The sequence below is a fragment of the Teleopsis dalmanni genome, chromosome 2 (assembly GCF_002237135.1).
Source record: "Teleopsis dalmanni isolate 2A chromosome 2, ASM223713v2, whole genome shotgun sequence".
Taxonomy (NCBI): domain Eukaryota; kingdom Metazoa; phylum Arthropoda; class Insecta; order Diptera; family Diopsidae; genus Teleopsis; species Teleopsis dalmanni.
Genome location: NC_051847.1, coordinates 116,468,928 through 116,495,091, shown reverse-complemented (window position 1 = coordinate 116,495,091; position 26,164 = coordinate 116,468,928). Strand labels below are relative to the sequence as shown.

General features: G+C 28.7%; 3 protein-coding genes across 4 annotated transcripts; 1 reads left to right on the top strand and 2 right to left on the bottom strand.

Annotated features, from left to right (window-relative positions):
• Positions 1–24: 24 nt before the first annotated feature.
• LOC119681216 (14-3-3 protein epsilon) lies at positions 25–12,853 on the bottom strand. Of its 2 annotated transcripts, none has more exons than XM_038094335.1 (5): positions 12,631–12,853; positions 12,124–12,389; positions 4,050–4,519; positions 3,787–3,967; positions 25–1,235 (listed from the first exon to the last, which is right to left on the bottom strand). In XM_038094335.1, the coding sequence occupies exons 2-5, from the start codon at positions 12,185–12,187 to the stop codon at positions 1,180–1,182; spliced, it is 771 nt and encodes a 256-aa protein (XP_037950263.1). In that variant the 5' UTR covers positions 12,188–12,389; positions 12,631–12,853; the 3' UTR covers positions 25–1,179. The 2 variants fall into 2 exon arrangements, with proteins under 2 accessions (XP_037950263.1, XP_037950262.1); XM_038094334.1 differs by lacking the exon at positions 12,631–12,853 and adding an exon at positions 12,494–12,614.
• A 1,380-nt stretch (positions 12,854–14,233) lies between these two features.
• Positions 14,234–17,151, top strand: LOC119681215 (ribosomal protein S6 kinase delta-1). Its single transcript, XM_038094333.1, has 6 exons — positions 14,234–14,379; positions 14,435–14,538; positions 14,599–15,322; positions 15,372–16,398; positions 16,463–16,679; positions 16,737–17,151. The coding sequence occupies exons 2-6, from the start codon at positions 14,437–14,439 to the stop codon at positions 16,971–16,973; spliced, it is 2,307 nt and encodes a 768-aa protein (XP_037950261.1). The 5' UTR covers positions 14,234–14,379; positions 14,435–14,436; the 3' UTR covers positions 16,974–17,151.
• Positions 17,152–18,161: 1,010 nt separating this feature from the next.
• On the bottom strand, positions 18,162–25,158 carry LOC119681214. The gene is made up of 2 exons (XM_038094332.1): positions 22,830–25,158; positions 18,162–20,030 (listed from the first exon to the last, which is right to left on the bottom strand). Exons 1-2 carry the CDS (start codon positions 23,798–23,800, stop codon positions 19,103–19,105), a joined length of 1,899 nt encoding a protein of 632 aa, XP_037950260.1. The 5' UTR covers positions 23,801–25,158; the 3' UTR covers positions 18,162–19,102.
• Between the last annotated feature and the right edge of the window lie 1,006 nt (positions 25,159–26,164).

Below are 26,164 nucleotides of genomic sequence, written 5' to 3'. Positions count from 1 at the left end.
TTTATAAAAAAAATTTTATATATATTTTTTTTTTTGTAAATTTTATTTAAGATGAATTGTATTTTAGTTAAGTTTTGAGTTCTTATCGGTTAATGATGTTGTGTCTGTTTTTACTTGTATCTTTGTATCTATGTAAGAGTGTATTTTATGATTTATTGATTCTATAGTCGAACAAATTAAACATTTTTATTTAGCCAAACACAAACACAAACACTGTTATTTGCAAACGAAATTTGCTTTTACTTTTTTTTTTTGAAAAATTTTTTTAAAATATAAAATTTTGTTTAGTAATAAAAATAATACAATTTGTTTTTAACGTTTATATTTTATAAGAAGCATGTATAAAACAAATTATGTTTGTTATTGTATTCTTTTAAAACTTAAATAAATTGCAAAGACCATACAAACTTAAAAAAAAACTGTTCAAAAATATACATTTCAATAAAAAAAATAAGAATACATTACGTAACGTAGAGTAAGAGTAAAATGCATTACAAAAGGAATTAAATTATATAAAAATTCACTTTTATTTATCAATAATAGTTTGTGGAATTACTTATTTATGAGTATGCATGTAAGAATGTATGTATATTTTTTTGTTCCACATTTTCATCAGTTAATCAGTTAATCTGTTAATCAGTTATTATTGCAGTATTTAATTTAATATATTATGAAAATTTGAAAAATTACAAGAGAATAGTAAGTAAATTAACGGTAGACTTCTTTGCTTCTTAGAAATTAAGCCGTATATAATTTAATATATTATTTAAATATGTGTGGATTATTTTAATACAAATTAAAGACAAAACAATACACTTACAATTAAGCATTCTTATATTTCTTACGTTTTTTTCCTAAATTAATGTTCGCTTTCTTTAAGACTTACTTTTATATTATTTGCTGTTGATTTTTAATTTAATTCATAAATTCTTAAAATTACATATATTCATCTGCTGTTTTGTGTGTTTTTGTAATGCTTTAATGCTTTTTATTTGAATTTAACCATTTTAATTATAATTTATGTTTATGCAAAAAAGTTTACATATTGAAAAAGAAATTTGATGTTTTTTAAAATTGAAAAATTTTGTTTTTTAACTGTTGATTTTTAAGTGCTACTGAATTATAAGGTAAGGATAAAGGATTTAGAATTAAGTAGGGTGGTGGTGGGGCTTACTTAAATTACGACACATCCTGATCTTCAACATCTTGAATTTCCTGCTTAACTTCACCATCGCCTAAAATTAAAAAAAATTCAAAATGACACATTATAGTTTACTGTTGTTGAATTATATTTATTGTCAAATAAAAAAAACCCAAAGTCTGAAAATAATGGACTACACTAAAAAGAAAACAATTACAACAGATAAAAAGAAAATATGTATAAAAGCAAACAAAATGCATATGTAATAGGCCAATTATTATGTTAATAGATATTTTATAGAGACAATAGATACGAATATAAGCATAACCTAACAGCAATTTTATATATAATAAACTAATTTAAATAACATAAGTAAAAAGTTATGTTAGCGGATACTTTATAGATATGACACTTTATGGATAATAATAAAAGTTAAGAAAGTATTATTGTTAGCATAATTATGAAAATACAGAAACTTCACATATACATATTAGATGAATTTACTTGTTATCAGTAAACAGATATGTTATGGACACAAATGTAATACATATATTATAATTATTAAAGTAAATAAGCACATATTTTTTATAAGACATTAATTTTTATATTATCAGTTGATAAATATATTAACAGATGTTATGGATACGATAGATAGAAATGTTACCATAATTGTGAAAGTATAAAAACTTCACATATTATATAAAAGTATATGTTATACAAATATAAATATAATAAAATATTAGCATAATCATGAATATAAACATACTATGCATGTAATATATTGAGAGTTAATTGTTAGGTGCTATGCTATCCATCCATACGAATATAAGGATAAGGAAAATCAAGATATGCAGTTTCTTGATTTTGATTATTATATATGTTATCAGTTAACAAATTCAGTTAATAGAACGTTTATTATCAGCAATGTATTGATTATATGATAATAAACGACTGCATATTTACATAACAAATTTAAGAAGAAAAAATTATATAGTTATTTTGACTATAGTTCAGTTCGACTTAAGACATATATGGTACAAAATTTGATGCATTATTTTTGGTGAATGTAAACAAAATGTAAAATATTACTGTCAAAAGCTCCTGCGTAATTAAAGTTGGACCGTACAATAAAAAGTAATCAATATTACGTAAAAAAAAAAAAAAAAATAAGATGAAATCCTCATGGGATCTAATGAAAGATTAAACACTTTGCGAGCTGTAATATCCCAGTAAAAGACTTACGAACCTACAGTAACAACATTTATGCAATCATTAAAAAGCTATTTTTAAGATATTTTTATTTAAAATGTCATTTTAATATTGATATTAAAATGACATATATGTTATATAAAATAATTGAACAGTAGTGAGTTACCACAACCTATTAAAAAAATAGTGTTTTCTTTAGATTTGACTTTGAGGCCATGCGCAAGTTCGAGTAAATTGATGGTAAATTGAAGGAAGTAGTAAATTATTTCGGTATAAATTATTGCGAATTTTGATATTTACCAGAATTTCGAGTAGGGTAAATTAGATAACAATTAGGTAAATTAGGAATTACCATTGTGAAAATTTTATAAGCTGTTTTTAAAAAATAAATTTAAAAACTTTTAACCAAAAATAAATAAATAAATATTTACATAAGTGTAGTGCAAAAAATCCCTAGGAAATTTCAAATTACTTTACCTCAATTTACTCAGACTCGCACACGGCCTTAATTACGTTTAAATTAAAATTACAATAGGAAATAATAAACACAAGTTAAGCTCAACGTTAGGTAAGTTGATTACCTAAATCTGCGATTTCAAATTTAGCATGAGTTTAAAGTTTGGTACTTGCAGTTAAAAAAATAACGAAAAGTTAAATTTAAGAAATATTTTCAAATAATATTATTATTCTATTTATTTATTATAAATAAATACCATGGATGAGAGGTATTTAACACTATTCGTAAAAGCTTTATGGTCAGCCAAAAATTAAAAGGTAATTAAAAAGCTTGAAATTTTTGAAAACCTCTTCATGATAATTAAAAATAAAGCTGAAAATAAAATTAATAAGTAATTCAGAATAAAATTCGGTTGTATTTTCAACTATGCAAAACTTTTGTAAAAAATGTATCTCATCATATTTGATTTTAAATTAAATTTAAATAATTATTTTTAAAATTGGAATATAAAATAAATATGAAACTAAAAATCATAAACACTTCATATAATTAAACAATTATGTGTTGTTTACGACGATTTCAATAATATATACAATAATATATATTTCTACGAAATCAGATTTTGTGCAGATATAAAAAAAATTTAAATATCGAACTTTTTTATTAAAAAAGTTTTTTAATATATAAAGATATTTTAATATATATATATTATTAAAAATAATAAATATAAAGAAAAAAGTTAAAATTTGATAATTTTTAAATAAACTAGAAAATTTTCCCGAAGGAATATTGTGTGCTAAAGATTTTATATATCAATTGTAAAAAACTAAGTTTTTTTACCAAAAATTACTGCATCAATTCGATAACATATATAATATTTGTATTAATAATGTTATAAAGATTAAAATGCGTTTAATGAAATGTAACTAAAGGCTTTTAATTTTCAAATATTTTAATTTTTAAAAATTTAATCACTTACCATCTGCTTGCATATCAGATGTCCATAGCGTAAGGTTGTCCCGCAGCAGCTGCATAATAAGTGTTGAGTCTTTGTAGCTTTCCTCACTCAAAGTGTCCAGTTCAGCAATAGCATCATCGAATGCTGCCTTTGCCAAACGGCAAGCGCGGTCTGGTGAGTTCAGAATTTCATAGTAAAACACCTGTAATAAAAAGTCAACACCAAATAAATAAAAACTGAAATTAATTTCCATATTAACTTAATAAATGTATATATATACTTACGGAGAAGTTTAGTGCCAAGCCCAAACGAATTGGATGTGTTGGGGGTAGATCACTCATTGCAATATCACTGGCTGCCTTATAGGCAATTAAAGAATTTTCTGCAGCATCTTTGCGATCAGAACCAGTTGCGAATTCAGCCAAATAACGATGATAATCACCCTTCATTTTATAATAAAATACCTTACTTTCACCAGTGGTAGCACATGGAATTAAATGCTTTTCCAACACATTCAATATGTCAGAACAAATATCGCGTAATTCCTTTTCAACTTGACCGCGATAGGTTTTGATCATTTCAAGCTTCTCTTCAGCGCCCTTATTTTCTTCCTTTTGCTCAATTGAAGTAATAATACGCCACGAAGCACGACGTGCGCCAATAACATTCTTGTAAGCAACGGATAGAAGGTTACGCTCCTCAACTGTCAGCTCAACATCCATGGAAGCGACCTTCTTCATGGCTTCAACCATTTCTGTAAGGAAAAAAAACAAAATATTACATTTTTTTATATATTTCAAAATAATAAAGTAAATTTATTACTGAATAAACATAATAATACTATTTCCTTAAGCTAATGTTGAGTCACTGTTAACACAACCGTAATCTCTGTTTTCTATTTTATTTAACAATTAAACTATGGTATTAAAAACATAATAAATTAAGAGCTTTGAGTGCCACCTGACTAAAAATTAGGAACATGTAACAATAGACATTTTAAACATTTAGTTATCTCTTTAATTGGACAGGTCTGTCCAATTGTTACTATATATATAGTAACCATATATATATATAATAATAGTATTTTTATCTATATATATAATTTATATATAGCTAAAATTGTGTGTTGTTTTGGACTTTGTTAAGAATTTTCAATTTTTTAATCTTCTATTATAAATACAAACAATACTCGATTAAAAGCAATAATTAGTTACATTAATTTTTCCCAAATTATTACTTTTATTTACAATCTCTCTTATCCTCATCTCCCAATAGAGCATAGGGTTATTTATTCACGATAATAATAACTTAAAAAAACCATTTAAAAACGCTGAGATCGATACACTGCTAACGTAAAAGTAATAAGAGAGATCATTTCACAAAATTTTTAAAAATAATCTCTACTTATGCTTACTTTTGGCTGATTAATATATAGCTCTATATTTCTATTTACTTGTACATTATTTGAAACTGAAAAATTTTTAAATTTTTCACTTAGAATACAAAACCATTTTCACTAACTTTTTCACTTCTCTCTATATTGTCGTTATTATAATCCGTTGGGACCTGCTTGTGAAGTCGAATGGTCATCGCTGGAAGCAAGTGGCTCCGGAACATTCTTGAAAACACATTCCTCTATCGTATTATTTAACTATGGTAGCTTTTTTTTTGTAACTTTTAATGGCGGTATACATCGTTCATTTCTTTTTATTGTAGGAAACTATTATATCTAGAAAGTACTTTTTTTTTATGTTTGCAAACAATGCACAAAACTGTTATTAATCAAAGGCTAAAACACTTTTAAGAGAATACTGTGTTTGGTAGTTTAATTATATTTCACAAAAGCAACACATTATTTGTTCTTGCCATCTCTTATCAACTACTTAAATCTATCACAAACAATTTATATAAAGTGTGATTTCTTATCTAACGAGAAGTAACAAGCACAACCACATAAATTTTAAATCATTACAAAAAATCCAGTATTAAGTATTAAAAATATTGGGATTCTAAACGTACAAATATTTATTTCAGATCATTTTCTCCTATTTAAGTAACCCAAAGTAAATGTTGAGAGACCACTTTATCTATAAGTGTCAATTCAATTATGGGTCTGGTCTTGACCATTTATGTTACTTACAAAAGATTTTAACAAAAACAAATATAACAACTGACAAATAATGAAGTAACCCATATACCCGAAAATAACATTGATGAGGACTACACTTATCTTATTATTAGATAACATATAGACGGACGAAAGATCTTTTGGGTTTTAGCATACCTGAATTACTGAAGCACTAACTGATTCTATGCGCCGATACTTCAACGTTGGCATATTCCAATAAGCGAACTATGCCATGATAAAGTGGATCCTATTAATCTCTATGATTTTGCCCAGAAGTATAAATAAAATTGCTTTAATATCTAGAAGACCTCTTGTTTATTGCTCTGACAGAGATAACAAAAGTTAGTTTATCGAATCTCTTAAACAACAAATGGTTTAACAAGGAGTTTTGAGCCAGAAATAATTCTTATGACTAAAAAATATTGAATAATGGACATGAAGAATGTAGCTTACGTACAGAAAAAAATAAATAGAAACATTTAGGTTACGTTATAATGCCAATTCAAAATATTTACTTATGCTTAATGGTCCATTTAGAACCTTTAGGTGTTGTAGCTGATTCAGTGGCGTAACTACAGGGAAGCGACTGGAAGCAACGTTTTCGGGCCCCCGAATTTAGGGGGATCCATTATAAATTTATGTATTCATTATATTTATTTTTAATTAATTCTCAAAAGTTGGACGAAACGTTTTTTGTTGGAATAAAATAAATTTTGGTTTTTGAACAAGGTTGCATTTGTGATTTCAAGAAAATCTTTACAATGTCTGTGTTGCCATTTAAGTGGAGCCAAGAAAAAAAAGAACAAAATGAACGAGAAGAAACATTAAATAAATTTTCAAAACTAGACAATTTTCTAAAAATAAATTAAAACAAAAACGATTTAGATGATGTATTTGCTAATTGTGATACACAGCATAAATTGATACATTGTTCAAATACTGAAACAATATGCAAATCAACTGATATTGGCACTATATTAATGTCAAAATTACTGATGATATTAAACGCTTATTAATTAATAATTCTTCCGACCACCAGAGATTGCAAGGGACATTTCCGAAGGATGCTATTCAAGAAAATAGAAGTTTCAATGCTTCATACTATAATTTAAAAAGAAAATATGGAACACTGCCACGACTTTGGTTATACTATTTAAAGTTACTGGATTCAGTATATTGTAAGCCGTGCTGGTTAATTTCTAATCAAAGAAATCAATGGTGTTCTGGATTTCGGGATTGGAAAAATTTGTCAGGAAAAATAAAAATTCATACATCTATAAGAATTAGTAGATTAATTTTAATCAAATCAAATGGTGAACAGAGTCTGCCCCCAAAAAGTATGTGAGTAAAGTTTCATTCGAAGAGTTCAAAAGCTGAGAGAGTAGTTTGAACTGAAAAAGTATATATATGCTGATATATACTTTATGGCATTTTCGACGTGTCCTTTAATGCGTTACGAAAATCCTGACAAGTCTTATATACCCTTTTTACACTTTTTCGTGTAAAGGTATAAAAAGTAGGAGGCCCCAGTTAGAATTTGCTTATGGGCCTAAAAAATGTAGTTACGCCACTGAGCTGATTTAAGATCCTACACAAAGAGAGTCCTGAGCTTTTTTAATCTTAACTGAACATGTACTTCATATGATAAAACAGGTATGAAAGCACTTCCCGCAGTTACGGCCAGATTTGCAATCAAAAGTAAAAGTTTCAATTAACCCAATGATTGTAATCGAATTGACATATAAACAATTTGTTAGCAATCACTTCTACTATTTTTACTATGACTTGTGTATGTAAATTAAATTAATTATATTAATTAAGAGGATGTCTTTTACAACGCCTCTAGTTAATACAATAATGCTTTGATATTAATAATATGTCATTCTTAATAACCCGTTATAATTTTAATCAGTTGGTTTGCTTTTAGTAAGCAAGTAAATTATCTTTTATCTGTTAAGATATTCGCAAGTATTTGAAGTTTCTTTTTTGTCTAAACATGGAAGTATTTTTTTTCTAGTTTAAAATAAGGCATGTTCTCATATGTGCCGAAAATTGAAAAAAAATTGTCTATCAATCGCATACAAACACAATAAACACAAATAAACTAATCTGATAAAAGTATGATGCAAGACCTACTAAATTTTTTTTTCTTTGTATATAATACTTAAGGAAAAGTAACACTTTAAGAATTTGTTATATAAAATTCGAATGGGCATGAATCACTTAACAAGGAAACGCAAATTTCAATGCGCATACATCATAAGTAAATATGCACAAGCACGTATACTCAACTTTGTATGTACAAACGCTGAGTCGAGCTAATATATGTAATGAATGTATCTGCGTACTTATAGATATATTCACAATGAATGTGCAATCTGATAAGAGAACCTACCTACCTAGCTACCTACCGATAGCGCAAATAGTATAATTCAAAGCGAACTAAATAAATACAGCGAAAATAATAATGCAGGAATTAATGTGAAAAAATAATATCGAAATTTATTTGAACACTGGAAGGCAAATTAAGTTTTTTTGCGTAAATGAAAATCTTATTCCTCCAGAGCACACAAAAAAAATTTAACAAATTGATAAATTAATAAATTAATAAAAAAAAAATAAATAACATTAATAAGTGAATAAATGGAAACCAAACTAAGTCGCTAGTCAGATACTTTAATAAAAATACATATATGCACTACTATCGCGAGAAGGTGTTGCGGGTGGAAATTGGGAATGTACATTAATTTGGCAGTTAGTAAGTAGAAGTCATCAACTATTAATTTTGTATTTAATGTGAGTGGGGGCGTAAATACAATTTAAATAAACTTTCAAAGGCCGCCTCGTGTTTAGTTACAACGAATCAATTTTATTTACTCTTATTTTAATTTACTTGAGTAAAAATTGCGTGAGTCATTGTATTTCTGACCATGATTTCTTTTTCAAATAGATTTCATTAATTACTTAAGTATTTTCATGTTGTTGCGCTCTTGCTTGCGCTATAGTTGAGTTCAGTGCAATTAAACTCAATGAAAATACTAAAAGACTAACTGACTATTAGAAACTAAATGACTGAGTGACGGACTGACTGGATGGATAACTTTGCTAACTGATAGACTGACTGACTCTGCGCGTATGTATCCATTAATTGCGAAATTCTGTTTTTGGTGGAATGTGCGAAATAGTAAAATTTTTTTAAATTTAATTACTTTCTATATTTTTGGCATTATTTGTATGTACAAGAACTTAAAGAAAAATAAGACAACAGACAGATGATAATATACAAAGTGAAATTAAATTAGTGTAATGGATATATTTATTTATCAAATCATTATTACCAATAGATTTTAGAACCCATGGTACTATTTTCAATTTATATTACATAAATATATATAAATAAAAATTGACTTCTAAATAATAATTGAAAGCTATTAAATAAATATTAATATTCCAAACAAAAGTTTTGCAACACAAGCATCATAATAACATGTCGGGATGTTATGATTAACACTGATATATTATGTGATAAACAATGACTATTAATCAATATGAATATTTAAGCCTATATAGTCTATATATATAGTCTAAATTAATCATGGTAAAAATATGGTAATGATAATGGTAATGGAGATTCCCTAAAGATGACTATCGAAAATAGTCTAAATATCAGAATAATATTTTTAATAATATATAAATTGTTTAAATATAAATAGTTAATTATAGTTTTTATTTTATATTTAAATTGACCAATTAGTTCGCTCAAATAAATTATATAATATTTTTGGTCATAAAAAAGAATCATATATATATAATGGCAAGTAATAGCAATTAGGAGCTTACAGTACCTACAAAAACATAAGATGAAAACTATCTTTCAAAATTCAAAGAAATTTTAAGATGAAAGATAAGCATAAACCAAGTAAGGTTTTACTATATTGAATAAATAGGTTTATAAAATGCTGTGAAAAATATTGGGTTCAGTTAGGTGAAAAAGGCAATTATAATTTAGTAAATCTTTTTTATAGCAAATACATTAGAGAGTTAAGTCCGTTAAAAATTATATAAAATACATTAACAGACAAAATAATAACAAATATCTTGCATTTTCACTACAAAGGAAAAAAGGACAAATTTTTCTAAGCAAAAAAATCATTTAAAGCACATGCATAATAAAAATTTTTTTTTTCTTCTTTTCTTGAATCCATAGACGACATTGACGAGAGCGAACGCTTTTGAGCGACCTCAAACAAAATACCTATAGAAATAAATATATATGTAACACAACGAAGCATCAATACAACATCAAGGGGTGTTATTAGGTGTTCCAGTAATTTGTTTGAAAAATGATTACCATATTTGCATTGAATTTATAATTTTTGTTACAACACTATTTCCATTTTAACAGTTGAAACCATAAAAACAGCAAGAACAATAATAAAAAACTTATTTGTAATAAAGAAAAAAACAAAAATATTCTACCTTTAAGAATTATGAAAAAAATTATTTAAATATAGTTAAAATTTTTCATAATATATCATTGAATAAAACGCATTGGCAACTCTTATGCCGGCACAAAGTAGACAGCGCTGCAACGCATTATCATCAACATGGGCAACCAAATTATAAATGCCATTCACCTGCATGAGTGCGAAAAGGCCAATAGCGCGCTCAACAACTGTAGCTAAAACAAGAAGAAAAACATGTGATACAAACATCAAGAATTATAGAACGTCGTCGTTGACAATGACAACGGACGGAAACAAATAAAGTAAAAGGCACAAAAAAATTTTGAGCGAGTCTGTATGTGGTTGAGAGCGTTTATTGCTGCTCTATATAAAGGAGATTGTGAGACAAGAAGTGCATATTTGAAAAAATTAAATATTCGTCCTTGTCCAGCCGAAGCATGACGACATGTGATTAAAGTATTAATATATATTTTAAATATCATTAATACAATTATTTTATTTATTTAAATTAAAATATAAAAGCCAATTTTATATAAAAGTGTATTTGAACACTTCATATTATCTATTCAAGAAGAAAGTGATTCTTGGTAAAGGGTGGTGTTGTTTCCATGGTGTGATGAGTAACCATGAAAAAACAAGATTTTTCTTAGAGTTGCCAGCTTATGCATTTACATAGATATTACATTATTACTACTGTACCAGTTGAACCTACTCTAAGTGATATCATATGGGTATATACAAAAATTTATAAAGTAATCTATTTTGAATAATTGTATGTTACTATATTGTATATACACCTGTAGAAGTGAACATAGGTTTTTCTTAATCCAAAATAATTACAAAACAACAAATATACATGAATGAATTGCTTTTAATAATTAATTTATGTACTAGAATTAAACAATGCCATGGACTACCAAAATTTAAATCAAAATAAAAAAATCTACTCGCGTTATAATGTTCAACTGACTTTAATAGATTAGTTAACGAATAACTTTTTCTAAACCACTGTTATCAATTATATTTACTTATATATAAACTAAAGAATCCTACATAAACTCTTTTAATCACTACAGTTGGTAACTCTAGTGGTTAGTTGGTTTGTAGCGGCGCAATTCAATCGATCCATTCATTGATTTTTCGCGCTAGCAACCAAAAAGAAAAATTTTTATGAAATGTGCAAAAACGTAGCTAGTGTAACTGCTTGCGCCGAGGGAAAATGCATGTAGAGACCATGTTTTAAGTGGGATACCTATATGGCCCATCGAAAAATTTTAAATAAAATGCCTCCCGCCCTGCAAGCGGTTAAATTATACAAACATTTTTGCATCTGCATATTTTATGACACATTTTAAAAGAAAAAAAATATATATATATTTCTTAAAATTTCATGTATAATCTTAAGAATATGAAATTAACCAACACCCCTTCAGACTTGATGTACATAAACCTAATTTCATTGCATGTTTTATTTGATTTAATTCTGGTACTATTCCACAAATTAATTTTTTTGTTAAAATTCCTGGGAAAAATTACCGGCATACACATTGATTTAACTGTCACATATAAATTATTTTTTCGCACAAATTTGGAAATTTTTTTTAGTCATTGTTGACGCAAATCGTTAAATTGACGCTGCATGGCTCTCAGCAATTCCCTCCCGTCCCACCACATTTAACATAGCTTCTACAATGTTCCATAACCCCACATAAAATCCTGGTATTTGCTATTACGAATACCTATAAAAAATTTATATGCACTTACCATCATAACGCTCAGCCTGTTCAGCCAATTTGGCCTTGTAAACATTATTTTCACGTTCAGACATTTTGTTAATGTTTTTTAAATTATAAATTCACAAAATATAACTCTCTTTTATTATATTTAACTTTCCCGGCTTGTTGATGTAGCTCCACCGATGCGTTCTTTTCGTTGTCGTCTTCGTAACTAAACTTTTTTAGTTTTCTCTACTTCTTATTTCTCGGCAAACGTTTTTTATGTATAATCCCTTTTCGAGCGTATGTTAATATCTAATTATTTATGAGAAGAAAAATTTTTGTTCTTATTAACAAAATTTTTTTTTTAATGTATTTTCATATATTTAATTCAAATTTTAAATGAAATTATTTCTTACAAACACTAAATTTTAATTTAAAAATTAGATATGAGCTCGCAGCCGTCGCCTACACAAGAATTAGAATAGTCACACGAAGTAATGAAGCTGCTTTTAACCGTCACACTAGTTTTTTGCGACAATCAATATGGCCGCACCTTTTCAACTATGTACTTATATCTCTTTCTGTATCACAATAGACACCTTTAATCGTTTGAGTTTACTATTGTTTTCTTTTTCTAAAAAATTATGTGTATCTTTGTGGTGGCGTAATGCAAGGCTGCCATACAAAATAAATTAAATTTTTCTAATATATGTTTCTGCTGCTACACACACAGCAAGTTATTTGATACCAATTATTGTTCTCGTCCAATTGTCAATATATAATCTGACATTACAGTATCAAAATATATCAAAAATTCATCAATAACTCAAACAATACACATGTTTCGTTATAATATTAGAAACGTCAAAAACTAAAAATTCACATATTTTTTTGTATTCATATTGTAATGTCAACAAAATCAATATCTTATCGAATTTTTGATTCAATACGAATATTTTAAAAATTTTCGTTTTTACTTTGGTTTACAAATTTTAATAAATTTGCAATTATGTAAATATGGCTATTATTGTATTGCATATTTAACCAGACAGAATACCGAAATAAACATAAGAAACAAGATCCTCGCAAAAATATATAACACATAACAAATATATAAGAGTACAATATTTTATAAAAATATCTACATATGAAACGTAATTTTACTTGAGGAAATCTTAATCTAAACTTAACACTGCTTATTTTTTTAGTTAAGCAAATAAAAATGCTAAATGTCACAACGAACTATTGAGAATAATGAATCTAATTTTAATTTGATTTTCTGTAAATCAAAATACTATTGTCAGAAAAGACTATGGTTAGGTTAGGTTGGAGAATCGGCATTTAGCACCAAAGTCCACTTGAGTTTTGACATAAATAAAAAAGTTCCGAAATATTCTATATTTGTTTTATTTATTTATTGGTTGAAATAAATTTGTTGATTATTTCCGCAAAGGTAACAACAAGGACATATATTTTATGATTGCAAAACAATTTGCAATATATACTATGTAACTTTAAAAATATTTAAGGGGCCATTTCGATTGCAAAATAAAAACAAAATTTTTATGTTAGATTACGTCATATTTCATATATTTATTTACATATATATGCAGTCAAACTCAAACTAAAAAGAGTGCAACAGGGTTTTAGAGAAAAAATTACATACAATTCTGCTTCTATAGCTCGAACTTCTATAACTCAAATTTCCTCATAACTCGAATAAAGATATAATCACGTGCCAATTAGAATATGTGAAAGTGCATTTTATAAGTCGAATTATGTTTTAAGTATGAATCCATTTTGGTGTTTTCCGTTTTTCCAAATCAATGAAATTGTTTACAGGTCTTCCAAGAATAAAGTAGAAGACTCATTCAAAATATTGATGTTTTATTTGCAAACGAATGTTACTACAACTAATGATCACTATAAGGCTGTGAATAAATTGAAATCTCTTTTTACTGAAAGTAACAAAAAATCTCAAACCATAATTTCTGAATACTCCATTATAACTTCTGCACTGTGTTTGATTTCAAATAAATAAATATCTTAATATGTAATTGTAGTTTCTTTCAAAAATAAAAATAAGTTAAAAAACTCTCTAACTCGAACCTTTTCTTTTCAAAATGGTAGTTCGAGTTATGGAAGTTTGACTGTTTATATATATACATATATAACAGGGAAACATATACAAATACTTGGATGTGTTCAGTATACCGTGTATTTTGGTACCCATTTACATTTTGCACATCACTAGAGCAGAATTGCAGTAACATATTTTGCCAACAGCACGTTCAATACAAATGTAAACAAATTTCGAAATTTATTTGCAAATAAAAATAATGGAATTTATTTTATAGAAATGGTGCCAAATATAAATACAGGTGGATGGATACACAGTTTTACGGTTACTGATACTCAAACCCATAAGAATGGTTACACTATTTACAAGATCACTTCTATAGTAAATTTATATATATATGTATATGTAATTACAAATATTTAGTTGTTTCCAACTTTAAAGGTATTCCCGCGTTCAGTTCCACAAGCTTTAACATGTCTTACCATATGGAAACGGTTTCATGACATAAAACGTTTACATAGAGAACTATCAAGGCGGCATAAGGGTCTTAATCTGCACGGAGAATTACCGGAGCCAACAGATTGCAGTTATTTTAAACGTTTTAACGCTGATGTTATACAACGCCGTAAGGAATACATATTGGAGTTGCTAGATTTTGCAGCACAACATCCAGCTTTATACAAATGTCATGCGTTCGCAAATTTCTTCAGCGACGCGCAGGCACATCAAACACCTTCTGTCTCACCGTTCCATCAAATCAATTTCAAACAGTATAAAGGCGATAATTGCGAAGAAGGTGCTATAGCACAAATATGTGATAAACTTGATATTTTGTATGATCCGTTTAACAATGGTTTAGCCCTACTTGATCCTGAGCGTGATATCAAAGAAAAAAATGATACAATTTTTTCTGACACTATTGACGGGATAGAAACAGTTAATTCAGAACATTATAAATCTGCTAATTTAGATAATGAAATTAAATCTAAGGATTACACACGTTTTTTGACGCCTATGGCGTCAATAGAAAGCGATGACAGTGACTACATATATGAAGCAGCCTTAGAATTTAGTAATGCAGTTCAAGCTGAAGTGAATTTAGATTATTTAAATGCACATAGCCTTTATAAGCGTGGAGTAGAATTACTGCTTTGCGGGTCTAAAGGTAATAATTGAGTTTTTTTATTGTGATATATAATGAATGTTCTTTATAGATGACAGCAATGAAGATAGAAAATATATAGCAAAAGCTAAAATTTCAAAGTATTTAGCACGTGCGGATGATATATACGACAAATTTTTAAAAGACAATATAATGGAGCAAAATTTAGTTATCAAAACACAACAACAACTATCAATCGATGTTACTAAAGCAACAGATGACTCTGTGATATATTTAGAGCGTCCATGGAACCACTTGTCCAAATATAAAGTGATACAAATATTAGGTGGCAAAGTGATGCAAGTGCAAAGTATAACCGAACCTCAACGTCCAATGTACGTTATGAAAGGCATTGAAAAACCATCAAGTATTTCAAGTAAACAAACAATTTTTTTACCCCAAAACGTGCCGTATATGGTTGATCTGATAGTATTTTTTCAATCTGAGCAAAAAATATTTTTATTACTTTCTCAGGCAACAGGTGGACGTTTGTATGAATATATAAAAAAATATAATACAAATACAAATAGAAGTAGGAATTTAGCTGGTTTATTTAGCGAAGCCGATGAATTTGAAACGGATGTTGCTAGTAATTTCAGTACACAAGACTCTGGATTTGTTGATCAAGTTGTGGAAACAGATTGTGCTGCATCCATTAAGGACGGACTGGAAGAAACACAACGCAGCAAGGAATATGTGGAGGAAGTATGTTCGAACACTCCAAGTCATTGTGATACAGATGTGAAAACAGATTGTATCGTATCAAATATGAAGGAATTAGAAGAAGCACAATGTAACAAACCTGGTACAGAACAAATAGTTTCAACTCATAGTGAGATAATTATGGAAACAGCTTGTAGTGCAGCCATTGAGGAGGGATTGAAAGAAACACAATGCAATAAAGTTTCTAGTTATTGTGGGACAGTAAAAAAAGTTCAGGAGTCTGTAACTGGTGCAGATTCAAATTCATCAAAAATCGAAATAAAAGATACAAGACTACCGGAAGCTAGCATAAAACAATGGGCACGTGAACTTGCTGTTGCAATACAAAGTTTACATGAAAATGGAATTATTTTAAGGTATGGAAAATGTTGACAATCTTACACAAACTATGGCTTTATGGTTTTGATTTTTCATTTATAGCGATTTGCATATGAAAAACCTATTGCTTGGTTCCAAAGGACAACTACAACTAAGTTATTTTTACCAAAATGAAGGATTGGAAGCTAGTAATAATGTTCAAAAAGCGCTTAGCATGGAAGCTATTGAAGGTCATTATGTTGCACCTGAGATATCTTTAACATTCAAATCAGATTGGTGGAGTTATGGCGTACTTTTATATCAGTTACTACTTGGTGTGGTAAGTTTCAAATCAAAGTTAAATCCATTTCAAAATAAACTGCTTTTTTATATGTAGCCATTTAAAGCAATGCACCCAGGTAATATAGAGCTATATTATTTTGTACAATATCCTCATGGTATTGATTTATCGGAGCATGCAAAAGACTTATTAAATAAATTGCTACAAAGAAATCCTGAAGATCGCTATGATTATCAACAAATACAAGTACACTCATTTTTTAATGGTACCAATTGGGAAGAGGTGAAAATAAATGGTTTAAATAATCACAGTACAATGAAAAGAGATACTTAACATTTTGATGGTATAGTATAATGATTAATTTTCGGTTACTATTTTAAAATGTTGTCGTTATTATTATTTTTATATTTATTGTTTATTTTTTTGTTTTGCTGAACTTTAATTTTATTTATTGTCAGACAAACCCTATTATTTTGGAATCTCAATTTTTATATGCATTTTAAGAAATAATATATTGTGTTGTGTGAATAATTTTTTTTATAAAAAATTTAATGACAACTACGCTACAAATATTTAAAATGTTAGCTAAGCTTAAAATTTTAATATAATATTAATTTTTAATATATTTTGTAATATTGTATTCTTATTCGTAATTTGATTTAATAATTTTCTTATAAAGACTTTAAAATAGTAAAATGTATGTTTCGCAGTTTGTATTTAATTGTATGGAAAATAGGCACGATTTCGATTTCTAAGACACACTCTTTTGGTAATGGATTTTTAGTACAGTCGGCTATTTTTTTGAGAAGTTTTTTAATTACGCTTGACTGCAATACATATTAGTTTTTGAGATATTGCATTTTAAAGTTGGTAATTTTACATGGAAACTACCAACAATTGACGCGTCTAGTTTTTTGTATTTATTTGTGTAATCAATGTAAAAATTGCATATACCTGTTAATGATAGATGGGATGCATAGTATTTTATTAGTGCAATCAACAAAAAAAGTTTGCAAATTTAAACTGCGATATCTCAAAAACTGAGCTATATCGACATATAGTGTACTTAAAAAATATGCTTAAAATATTCGACTTAGCTACAATCCATTGTCAAATCACGTGCGAGGGAATTTGAAATTGCGCTGGAATATGTTATAAAACTTATTTATAAATAAAATTATATCACTAATGTTTTTGCTCTAATAAATTCATTATATTTAGTTCAATTTTTTGTCATTGTTTATAACAAACTTTTATTTATGTATTAATTTTTTTGTTTAAATTTATTTTATTAATATAAATATATGTAAATGACTTATATTATACATTTTTATTTCTATTCTCTAACTTATATATAATAGTTTACAAAAACATTAATTTAAAAATAACAAATTAGGGCTCAAGTTTAAACAACTTAGGTTATATATGCTACAAGAAAAAATTTATATGTCTTAATATGATAAAAAATTATTTAAATATAGTTACGTTAAAATTTTCTTTTATTTTTTTGTGAAAGAAAAATAATTCTTAGTTAATTAATTATTTAAATAAAACTGAATTCATTGTAGACCCTACAAATGAATAGTAAAATTAAAATTTATTGTCACCTCACAACAGTTTAATTACAATAATGTTATCAAATTATTTATTAAGAAATTTATACAAATATTTTTAATTTTTCTACGCTAGAAAGCTAATGAGCTCTTTAGTTATTTTTATATATTTTTAAGGCACATTGTAGAATGCAAATTTGTTAATACAAATTATTTACAAATAAAATGTTATTTAAAACTAATGGAGTGCAATTCAATAACATTGAGACTTTTTATTAATTACAAAAATTTTAGACTATAAACTGAATTTTATTAACTTAATCTATAATATTAAATTTATTACATATTTAAAACTTAACACTAAATTAAAATGACTTGAGAACTAAATCAATTTGATACATATAATTTTTTTTTAATAAAAAAGTTTCACATAAATTAGAATTACACTAAATTATAAAAAAGACTGCAGACATAATACACACACATATTATTATTACCATTGGCAAGACGTTGGATTTTGTTGATTTATTAACTCATAAAACCAAGAGTTCTTAAAGTATTTAACGTTAAATAGATATACTAGTATACAAAATCTACAAGGAACTTTTTTTAAACTAACTTTAAGTAATATAAAAAATAATAATAATAATAATAAATTAAAAAAAATATCAAAGAATATTTAACTATATTAACCTGAAATGCTCTACACGCCTAATGGATCTATTCGTTAAGACTAGCAAGCAGCTGACCGTCCAGAACAAAATGACAGTCCTCAAAATGGTCTCCGAATTGTTTTTTGTGCGTTTATTCCATTCAAAATTTCACGTCTTTGCAAGCGTCGACGATTTGCCTCGTTTAATGTGGTACTACCTAAACGCATTGGCTGCTTACGGTGTGAGAGCATTTCCCTTAGTGCAAAAAAGGCGGCAAGACATAACTGTGGGTAACATTGGCAGTACCGCTTTGGACATGATCCTCATTTTTGATAACTGTCTGCAAGCTGACTGCTTCATTTGGTGAAGCATCATCATGATGATTGCTGTTTCCTAACGATGGTGAACCATTTCCGTAGTGAACACCTTGATGTTGTTTTAGAATTGCCGTCGCATTTTCATGTTGTTGTGCATCTTGCATATGACATGCCTCTAGGCCACTCATTGTATGCGGCACGGCAGTCACACTAACATATTTAGCCTCTTCTGCTGTGAGATACTTGCCGTTGGTTTGATGTTGCACTACGACACTGGTGGTACCATCATTCATATGCGAAACTGTGCCATCGTCCATACTACCACCACCACCGCTGGCATAACCAGTATCTGTCATATGCATTTTATGTGCTGTGCCATCATCGACCACATTTCCGCCACCACTCATATCTATTCTTGGCGGACTACCGTATTCGAAGTGACGCATTGGAAATAATTGGCTTTCGTGCACATATGTGCCATATTGACTCGAATAGGTGCCGTACGGACTGGCAGCCGGTGAGAGTAGACTAAATTGTGGACTCAATTCGTAAGGAGGTTGATAACTAGTCCAGCTATCCATGCTGCCTGGCGGAGTAACTGTTGTTGTTTGTGGGAATGTCGCAAATGGTGGACCCAGAGAAGTATTTAAAGTTGATGTTGGCGGTGTACTAGTCTTAATATAGCCTGTCTTACGTGGTGGTTCATGTTTGCGCCATTTGGCACGGCGATTTTGAAACCAAACCTGTACACGTGATTCACTTAAGTTCAATTTGATTGCAAGTTCTTCACGTGCAAACACATCGGGATACGGTGCACGTTCGAATGCACGTTCTAATTCTTCTAATTGATATGCAGTAAAAGTTGTTCTAAAAATCAAATAAATAAATTATATAAATTATTTGTGAAATACAGAAATCAAAATATTATAAAAAATAAAGACGTTATAAGATCAAATTAACTTACACTTTTTTCTAATAAGAGTGGATGGTAGTTTGGTACAGATATATATAATAAATAATCTGCATCATGATTTGTAGAAGGGAATTAGAGTTACAGTAAATACAAGAAGTATGTATAGGCAATCTGAGGCTATATACAGAATTTGTGGGTCCATACTACTCTGATTAAAATATAAGGTGAATTTTTGTCATTTAAAATACCCGCGCTTTTTTATTCTAGAAACTGTTCTTTTCAGTTGGTGGTGCTATAACTGACGTTAGTGCGAAGAATGTTGCAAAACGGTTTCAGTGACCAGGCTATGTCACAAAAACATATTTACAGGAGTTATAAAAAAATAAACCAAGATTCTTGAAAAGAGTGAACTCTCGTTGGGTGTCGCGTCGACTGAAGGTAAAATGAAATATATGAAAAAAAATCTCTAACCAAACATTATGAACTCCTTAAAGCGGGCCAAGATTTTAACATGGAATATTATTTGAGTTTTCTGCAACGTTTATGTGAAGTTTTTCGTAAAAAGAGCTCAAAATAATGGGCAGACATTTCTTGGTTTTGCATTGGTAGTTTGAGACAATTTCCAAATAAATTCAACTCATACCATTCAACAATCATCGCATTCGCCTGTTTTACCATTGGCTGACTTCGAATTATTTCCTAACTCCAAGAGACCACAATTGCATACTGTTTTCACATGCTTGACAAGATAAGAACCGAATCGCTGCGTAATTTAAAGAGGTTTCTTGAAGCCGACTTTAAATTTTTTTTTTTCTGGATTATCATATTATTTCTGTTACTCCTGAAGCAAGACATTGCCATTAAATTACAGTAAAATAATGGAATCTCCAAAGATATAAATGTAAACCAAAACAGTGGAGTAATCATCTATCCGGTATTAAACAAAAATAAATACTATTATATTTTTGACAACAGATAGTTGTAGTTAAAATGCGAAACTCGAAGCTATTCAATAATAATCAATTATAGTCTAACTAGAAAATCGATCAGAAAAGAACAATATGCAAATATTGTGAGGATTGGTAAAAGAACAACAACTCGTTCAATATAATATGTAAGTACGAAATAAAAAATATATATTTTCATGTAATTATACACACGTTTAAGTAGAAGATATAGTATTGAAAAAATTGTAGAAATATTATGAAATTCAAAAGCAGTTGTTATATTTTTGAATTTTTAAATAATCTCAATAGATACAATCGGACTTACTAAAAGTCAAGTATTTGTATGAAGAAAAACACTCTTTGAGCTTATTTTCCATTTAAAGAAAAATATAGCTATACAGATATATAATTCTTAGAAAATAAGTCTCTTTTTTGCTAAAGTTGTGTATAACATTCCAATAAATGTTTACTGATTTATGGAATTGTTCAAAAAATCTCTACTGAAAACCTGGAACTGTGATATTTTTAAATCGATTCTTAAGTTATGTTAAGAACCTGTCAAAAATAACCATATCTATAGGCTTAAGTATTCTATTCAGTTTTTTGAGATAATTCAATCATAATATATTAAATTTAAATGTCGATAATATACTCAAAAGTGCTCCATATACATTTGCAATCGTTGTAGTTTTGGCCATTATACTACATCTCAACAGTCACATACTGGAAATATCTAAATATTGAGTCCAACTCTACCATGTTGTCAAGTTAAAAGTAAAATTTATGTCAAATTTTACTGGACTGAAGAAATAAGTAAATAAAAGCTTCTAGTGTGAAGACTAGAAGGCTTAATATGTTGATTCTTCTAATCAATTTATAAACAAATGTTATGAAGAAAGTATCACTGGATTGTTTAAACACTTAAAGATCTTAAGATATCAGTTCAATAGAATGCAAAAAGCCAGATCATCCCACAAACACTTGGAGACACAGTATGCGAGATGAATTACAAAGGTACGGCCTGACACGTAATGGAACAGTGATTGCTGTTTAAAGCTGAGTCTGCAGGAAGCACCAAACTAAATACCTATGTTCCCTTGAGAGGTAAAGATGGGTAAAAATTGATTTGATTTCAAATTCAAAATTAGTGAAAATCTAAGCGCTTTGGTTTATGTTAAGACAATATGATGATATCATGACTGTACGGAAGATGGTTGATGTGGTTGCAATCGCTAAAGCAGAGGACTGTATTTGAGAAATCTATAAATCTTGTATTTATCTTTATAAAGTGTATTAAATAAAATGAAATTTGTTAAAGAATCAAATATTTCTTAGGCAAAGTACTTTGATTTCATTCAAAAACTCACTTGTTGCGTCCTAACAGATATCTAATAAAATTGATTATTTTATAATTGATTATAAATAAATTGTCCGGTGGAATTCGTTTAGTGAAACTTTTTTTTTTACCATTAAAATCTAAATTGAATTATATTTTAAAACCCTTGCACAAATCACAATTAAACTCATTATTTTTATACGTTAATTTTATTTCACCCTGCGCTCATTTTTAGTTTTTTATTGTTGCAATTAATTTAATTTAATTGAGAACTCCCGGTGTTTAAATAGACTCCTAACACACAAATAAAAAACTAGATTTCCCGTCGTCACAACAATTTCCCACCCTCTCTCTCTGTTATGCCTAACCTCTAACACACTGCATCTGACACATTAAAACGATACGAATAGTATTGAAGTCTGTGGGTAGTATGAATTGATAACCCACAAAAAGCAAAAAGCGAGACTTACCGTGTTTTCTTTTTTTTGATTCCATTCGGATCGCCTTTCTTCTTATCATTTTTCTTTGCTGTTGGTGTGCTTGTGTTCGCTATAGCAGATGCTGCGCCACTGCCATTGCTGGTACCATTTGAATTCGATGAGCTGTGCGCATCACCATTTGATATTTGACACATTTCATCAGCTTTTTTGTGTTTGGATGACATTGCCGATGTGGTAACAGCAATTGTAGCGCCACCAGTGCTTGCAGTCGTTGTGGGCAGTACGCCATTACCGTTTATGAGACCACCATCGGCGTTATTATTATTTGGCATATTGATGAGTCCATTTGCAGGAGTTGCCATACCACCACCAGCTGTGCCGCTATGCTGATTATTAACTTCACCATTCAATACGGCCACATCGTGCGTTGCATGTGGACTGCCTGAATACAAGTGTTGCATATGATGATCATATTCAATTTTAGCAGCGGAATTCGGTGAGTAATCTATTTTACCATTACTGTTGATGTGAGCATGATAGTCATTAAGCATAGCAGCAGAATGTTGCATTTGCTTGTGATGCACTAAACCGTTTGGTGTGGCTATTGTGGGCGCATGAGGTGGCGAATAATGTTGCTGATGTTGTGGGTGCTGTACATCCAATTTATGCGATGAGATGTATTCGTACTTTTGAGTAGGCGAATAACAGCCCATCTTGTTAACACTATGCACGAAATCTAACTTTGGACCATAGTCTTGTGGTTTGTAAGCGTCTAGTTTTGGCGAACCATTGGGTAAAAGAGTATTGCAATCAGGCAAGCGTTGTGTACACATGTCATTGCTGTTGACATGTTGCACAACAGCACCGCTAGGTAGGCCCAGCATTACTGGATGCAATGCATGTGTACTACCATTTGTTGTTAATGTCTTTGAACCATCCAAAGGACTAAGGGGTCCAGAAAAATCATTAAAAATTTGATCATCAAACGTGGCATGTTCCATTTCGCAAAATATTTTTAACCAAATATTTTTTATTGTGAATAATAAATTATTTGTACAGCTGAATTTAATCTAAACTATTTTTAATACCAGCAACAATAACTCTTTGGGTTAATTGTTAATCAAATAATAAAATGAAATTATAATTTAATCAATTTAATTATTTAATTCAATAAAAGTTCAGAATATTTCGTCTTTTCCGTACTTAAGCTGTTTAATTAGTTTAATTGATTATGTCAACACTTTTCGATATCCTCGGAGTTATCAATTTGCTTAATGGATTGGATCCATTCAGTTCGGTTTCAGTTTTGTGGATGTGTAAGGCACTTAATCCATTTTTACTAATCAAAGTGCGCGTAAAAATTAAATCAAAATCAATTAATACAATTGTTCAAAAATTGATGGCAATTGCTGTCTTCCAGCAGTTCAATCCCAGACAGTGAGACCAGACCATAAAGACCACACAGCACACAAAATTAAATTGTTGTAAATTAATTAATTGCATTTGCGAGTTTGTCTGCCGTATATCAAATTTCATAAATTTATCGCACACTTTTTTAATTTATTTTTAAACACTTGTTGCGCTTTTATCGTACACGATAAGCGAGCAGCTCAATCTCGATCAAGCTTAGCTTGTAAAATTAATGTTTATTGAATTATTTAATTGAAGGAATTAAATTGATTTTAAATATTCAGTACATCGGAGAATGGCCAAGTATTGTCTATAATATCAATAAATCCAAAATCCAACACTTTTGTTTTTATATATAAAAGATTAAAGTTAAAGTTAATTTCTGAAATCAAAAACACAGTCTACGTTGCACTGTTGCACGGTCGGTGTCTATGCCCTTAATTGTGGCAACAAACCTAGATGATTGCCTTTTTATACCCAATTTAGCTGTAAATTAATTCTAAGCATTTTTCCACCAATCAGCGAACAGTAATGGCTGACCGCCTGCCGATCTCGTACTTCACGTATAAGTGTGTGTGCAGACGCTGTATTTGTGTACGTAGCATTCATTCGGTGATCATGTGTAGTCGAATAAAGACAGCAGCATATAAGAGGTGCTGTGTCATGCCGTGTACTGTGTTAGGGCGTGACTTACTGAGTAATTCTGTACACACATGTAAGAAGATTTTCTAAGCAAATGTATGTGACTTCCTGCCTTGGCTTGACTATTTGGTATTTTGCAACAACTTTGAACTGCTTGTGTCCGGATTCACTGTGAGTGCTTTTCGTGCTGTATCGCTTAGATTCGTTGACAAAAAGTGAACTTTTTGAAAGATCATATTTTGCAAGTATTCCATAGAATTTTTTCAATATCTTTGCAGTATCTTTATATTCTTGTCTAGATTGTAGTTGCTTAATTTAACTATTTTTATATATTTAATATTAAAAATAAATATTTTTCTTTTATTTATAAAAATGTTTTTGACATTTTTATTTTAGTGGTCGAGTAGGCAGGGGTTTAAGGAGATGAAAACGGCTTTTATTTACTGAGGTTTTAAAATAGTTGAAAGACAGCGATGGTACTTATTTTTGGGCAATGAAATATTTATTTTCTTACGATTTTAACCACTCTATCAATTACAACAGCTAGCTTCGACAGATAATTTTCTATTATGAAAAAAATTAATACTCTACCAGGGAATGTAATTAGCTAACATAGAGACTAAGCGATATTACAATTCATCCAGATGAAGTGATAACTCTTTTATCTACAAAATATCTACCTATGAAATTACTAGGAATATTTTTCAGTTTTTAAACTATAAGCCCCTCTCGAACTAAATTTGTGGTTATCGGCCCGGGTAGAGGAATAGTTCTTCTCTTTTAAAGCACTTAATATATTAATAATAATATATTTTGATGATTCACAAATATATGGTTAAGTTAACTTTTTCATATATTATATAGTATTAATATTTATTTTTGTTGTACAACTCTCCTTATTCTTATGCTAAACACAATAATAATAATAATAATAATAATAATAATAATAATAAAAATTACTAAGAACTCAAAACAAATATATTTTTATAAAATTTTGAATTTATTTATCGACCTGTTTTGTATTAATGGTTTTTATATATTTTTTTTATCCGGCAAACGTTGAATTATTTAACAAATAATGACCTAACATATAGCCGCATAAAAAATATATAAAAACCACAAATATATTATTTATAATCATTGTCCAATACACAAGCCATCATTTTGTGATTTGCTGAACTTTTATCTTTTTTGCTCTATCCATATATCTTTTGCATTCATTTTTCACCAATGTCATCATATCTCCGTGTTATTTGATATATTTTTTTAGAAAATCAATTGGCTGCGTGACGTTTAGCGCCAAAAGTATGTAC

Bases quoted from the DNA above. Each gene is read 5' to 3' on its own strand.
- LOC119681215 (XM_038094333.1), top strand. From the start codon at position 14,437: ATGGTGCCAAATATAAATACAGGTGGATGGATACACAGTTTTACGGTT. The intron at 15,323-15,371 runs GTAATAATTGAG...TGTTCTTTATAG, and splicing joins ACTGCTTTGCGGGTCTAAAG to ATGACAGCAATGAAGATAGA. The intron at 16,680-16,736 runs GTAAGTTTCAAA...TTTTATATGTAG, and splicing joins ATCAGTTACTACTTGGTGTG to CCATTTAAAGCAATGCACCC.
- LOC119681214 (XM_038094332.1), bottom strand. From the start codon at position 23,800: ATGGAACATGCCACGTTTGATGATCAAATTTTTAATGATTTTTCTGGA. The intron at 20,031-22,829 runs GTAAGTCTCGCT...TTTGATTTTTAG, and splicing joins ATCAAAAAAAAGAAAACACG to AACAACTTTTACTGCATATC.
- LOC119681216 (XM_038094335.1), bottom strand. From the start codon at position 12,187: ATGTCTGAACGTGAAAATAATGTTTACAAGGCCAAATTGGCTGAACAG. The intron at 4,520-12,123 runs GTAAGTGCATAT...TTTTCCTTACAG, and splicing joins ACAGGCTGAGCGTTATGATG to AAATGGTTGAAGCCATGAAG. The intron at 1,236-3,786 runs GTAAGTGATTAA...TTTTAATTTTAG, and splicing joins ATCTGATATGCAAGCAGATG to GCGATGGTGAAGTTAAGCAG.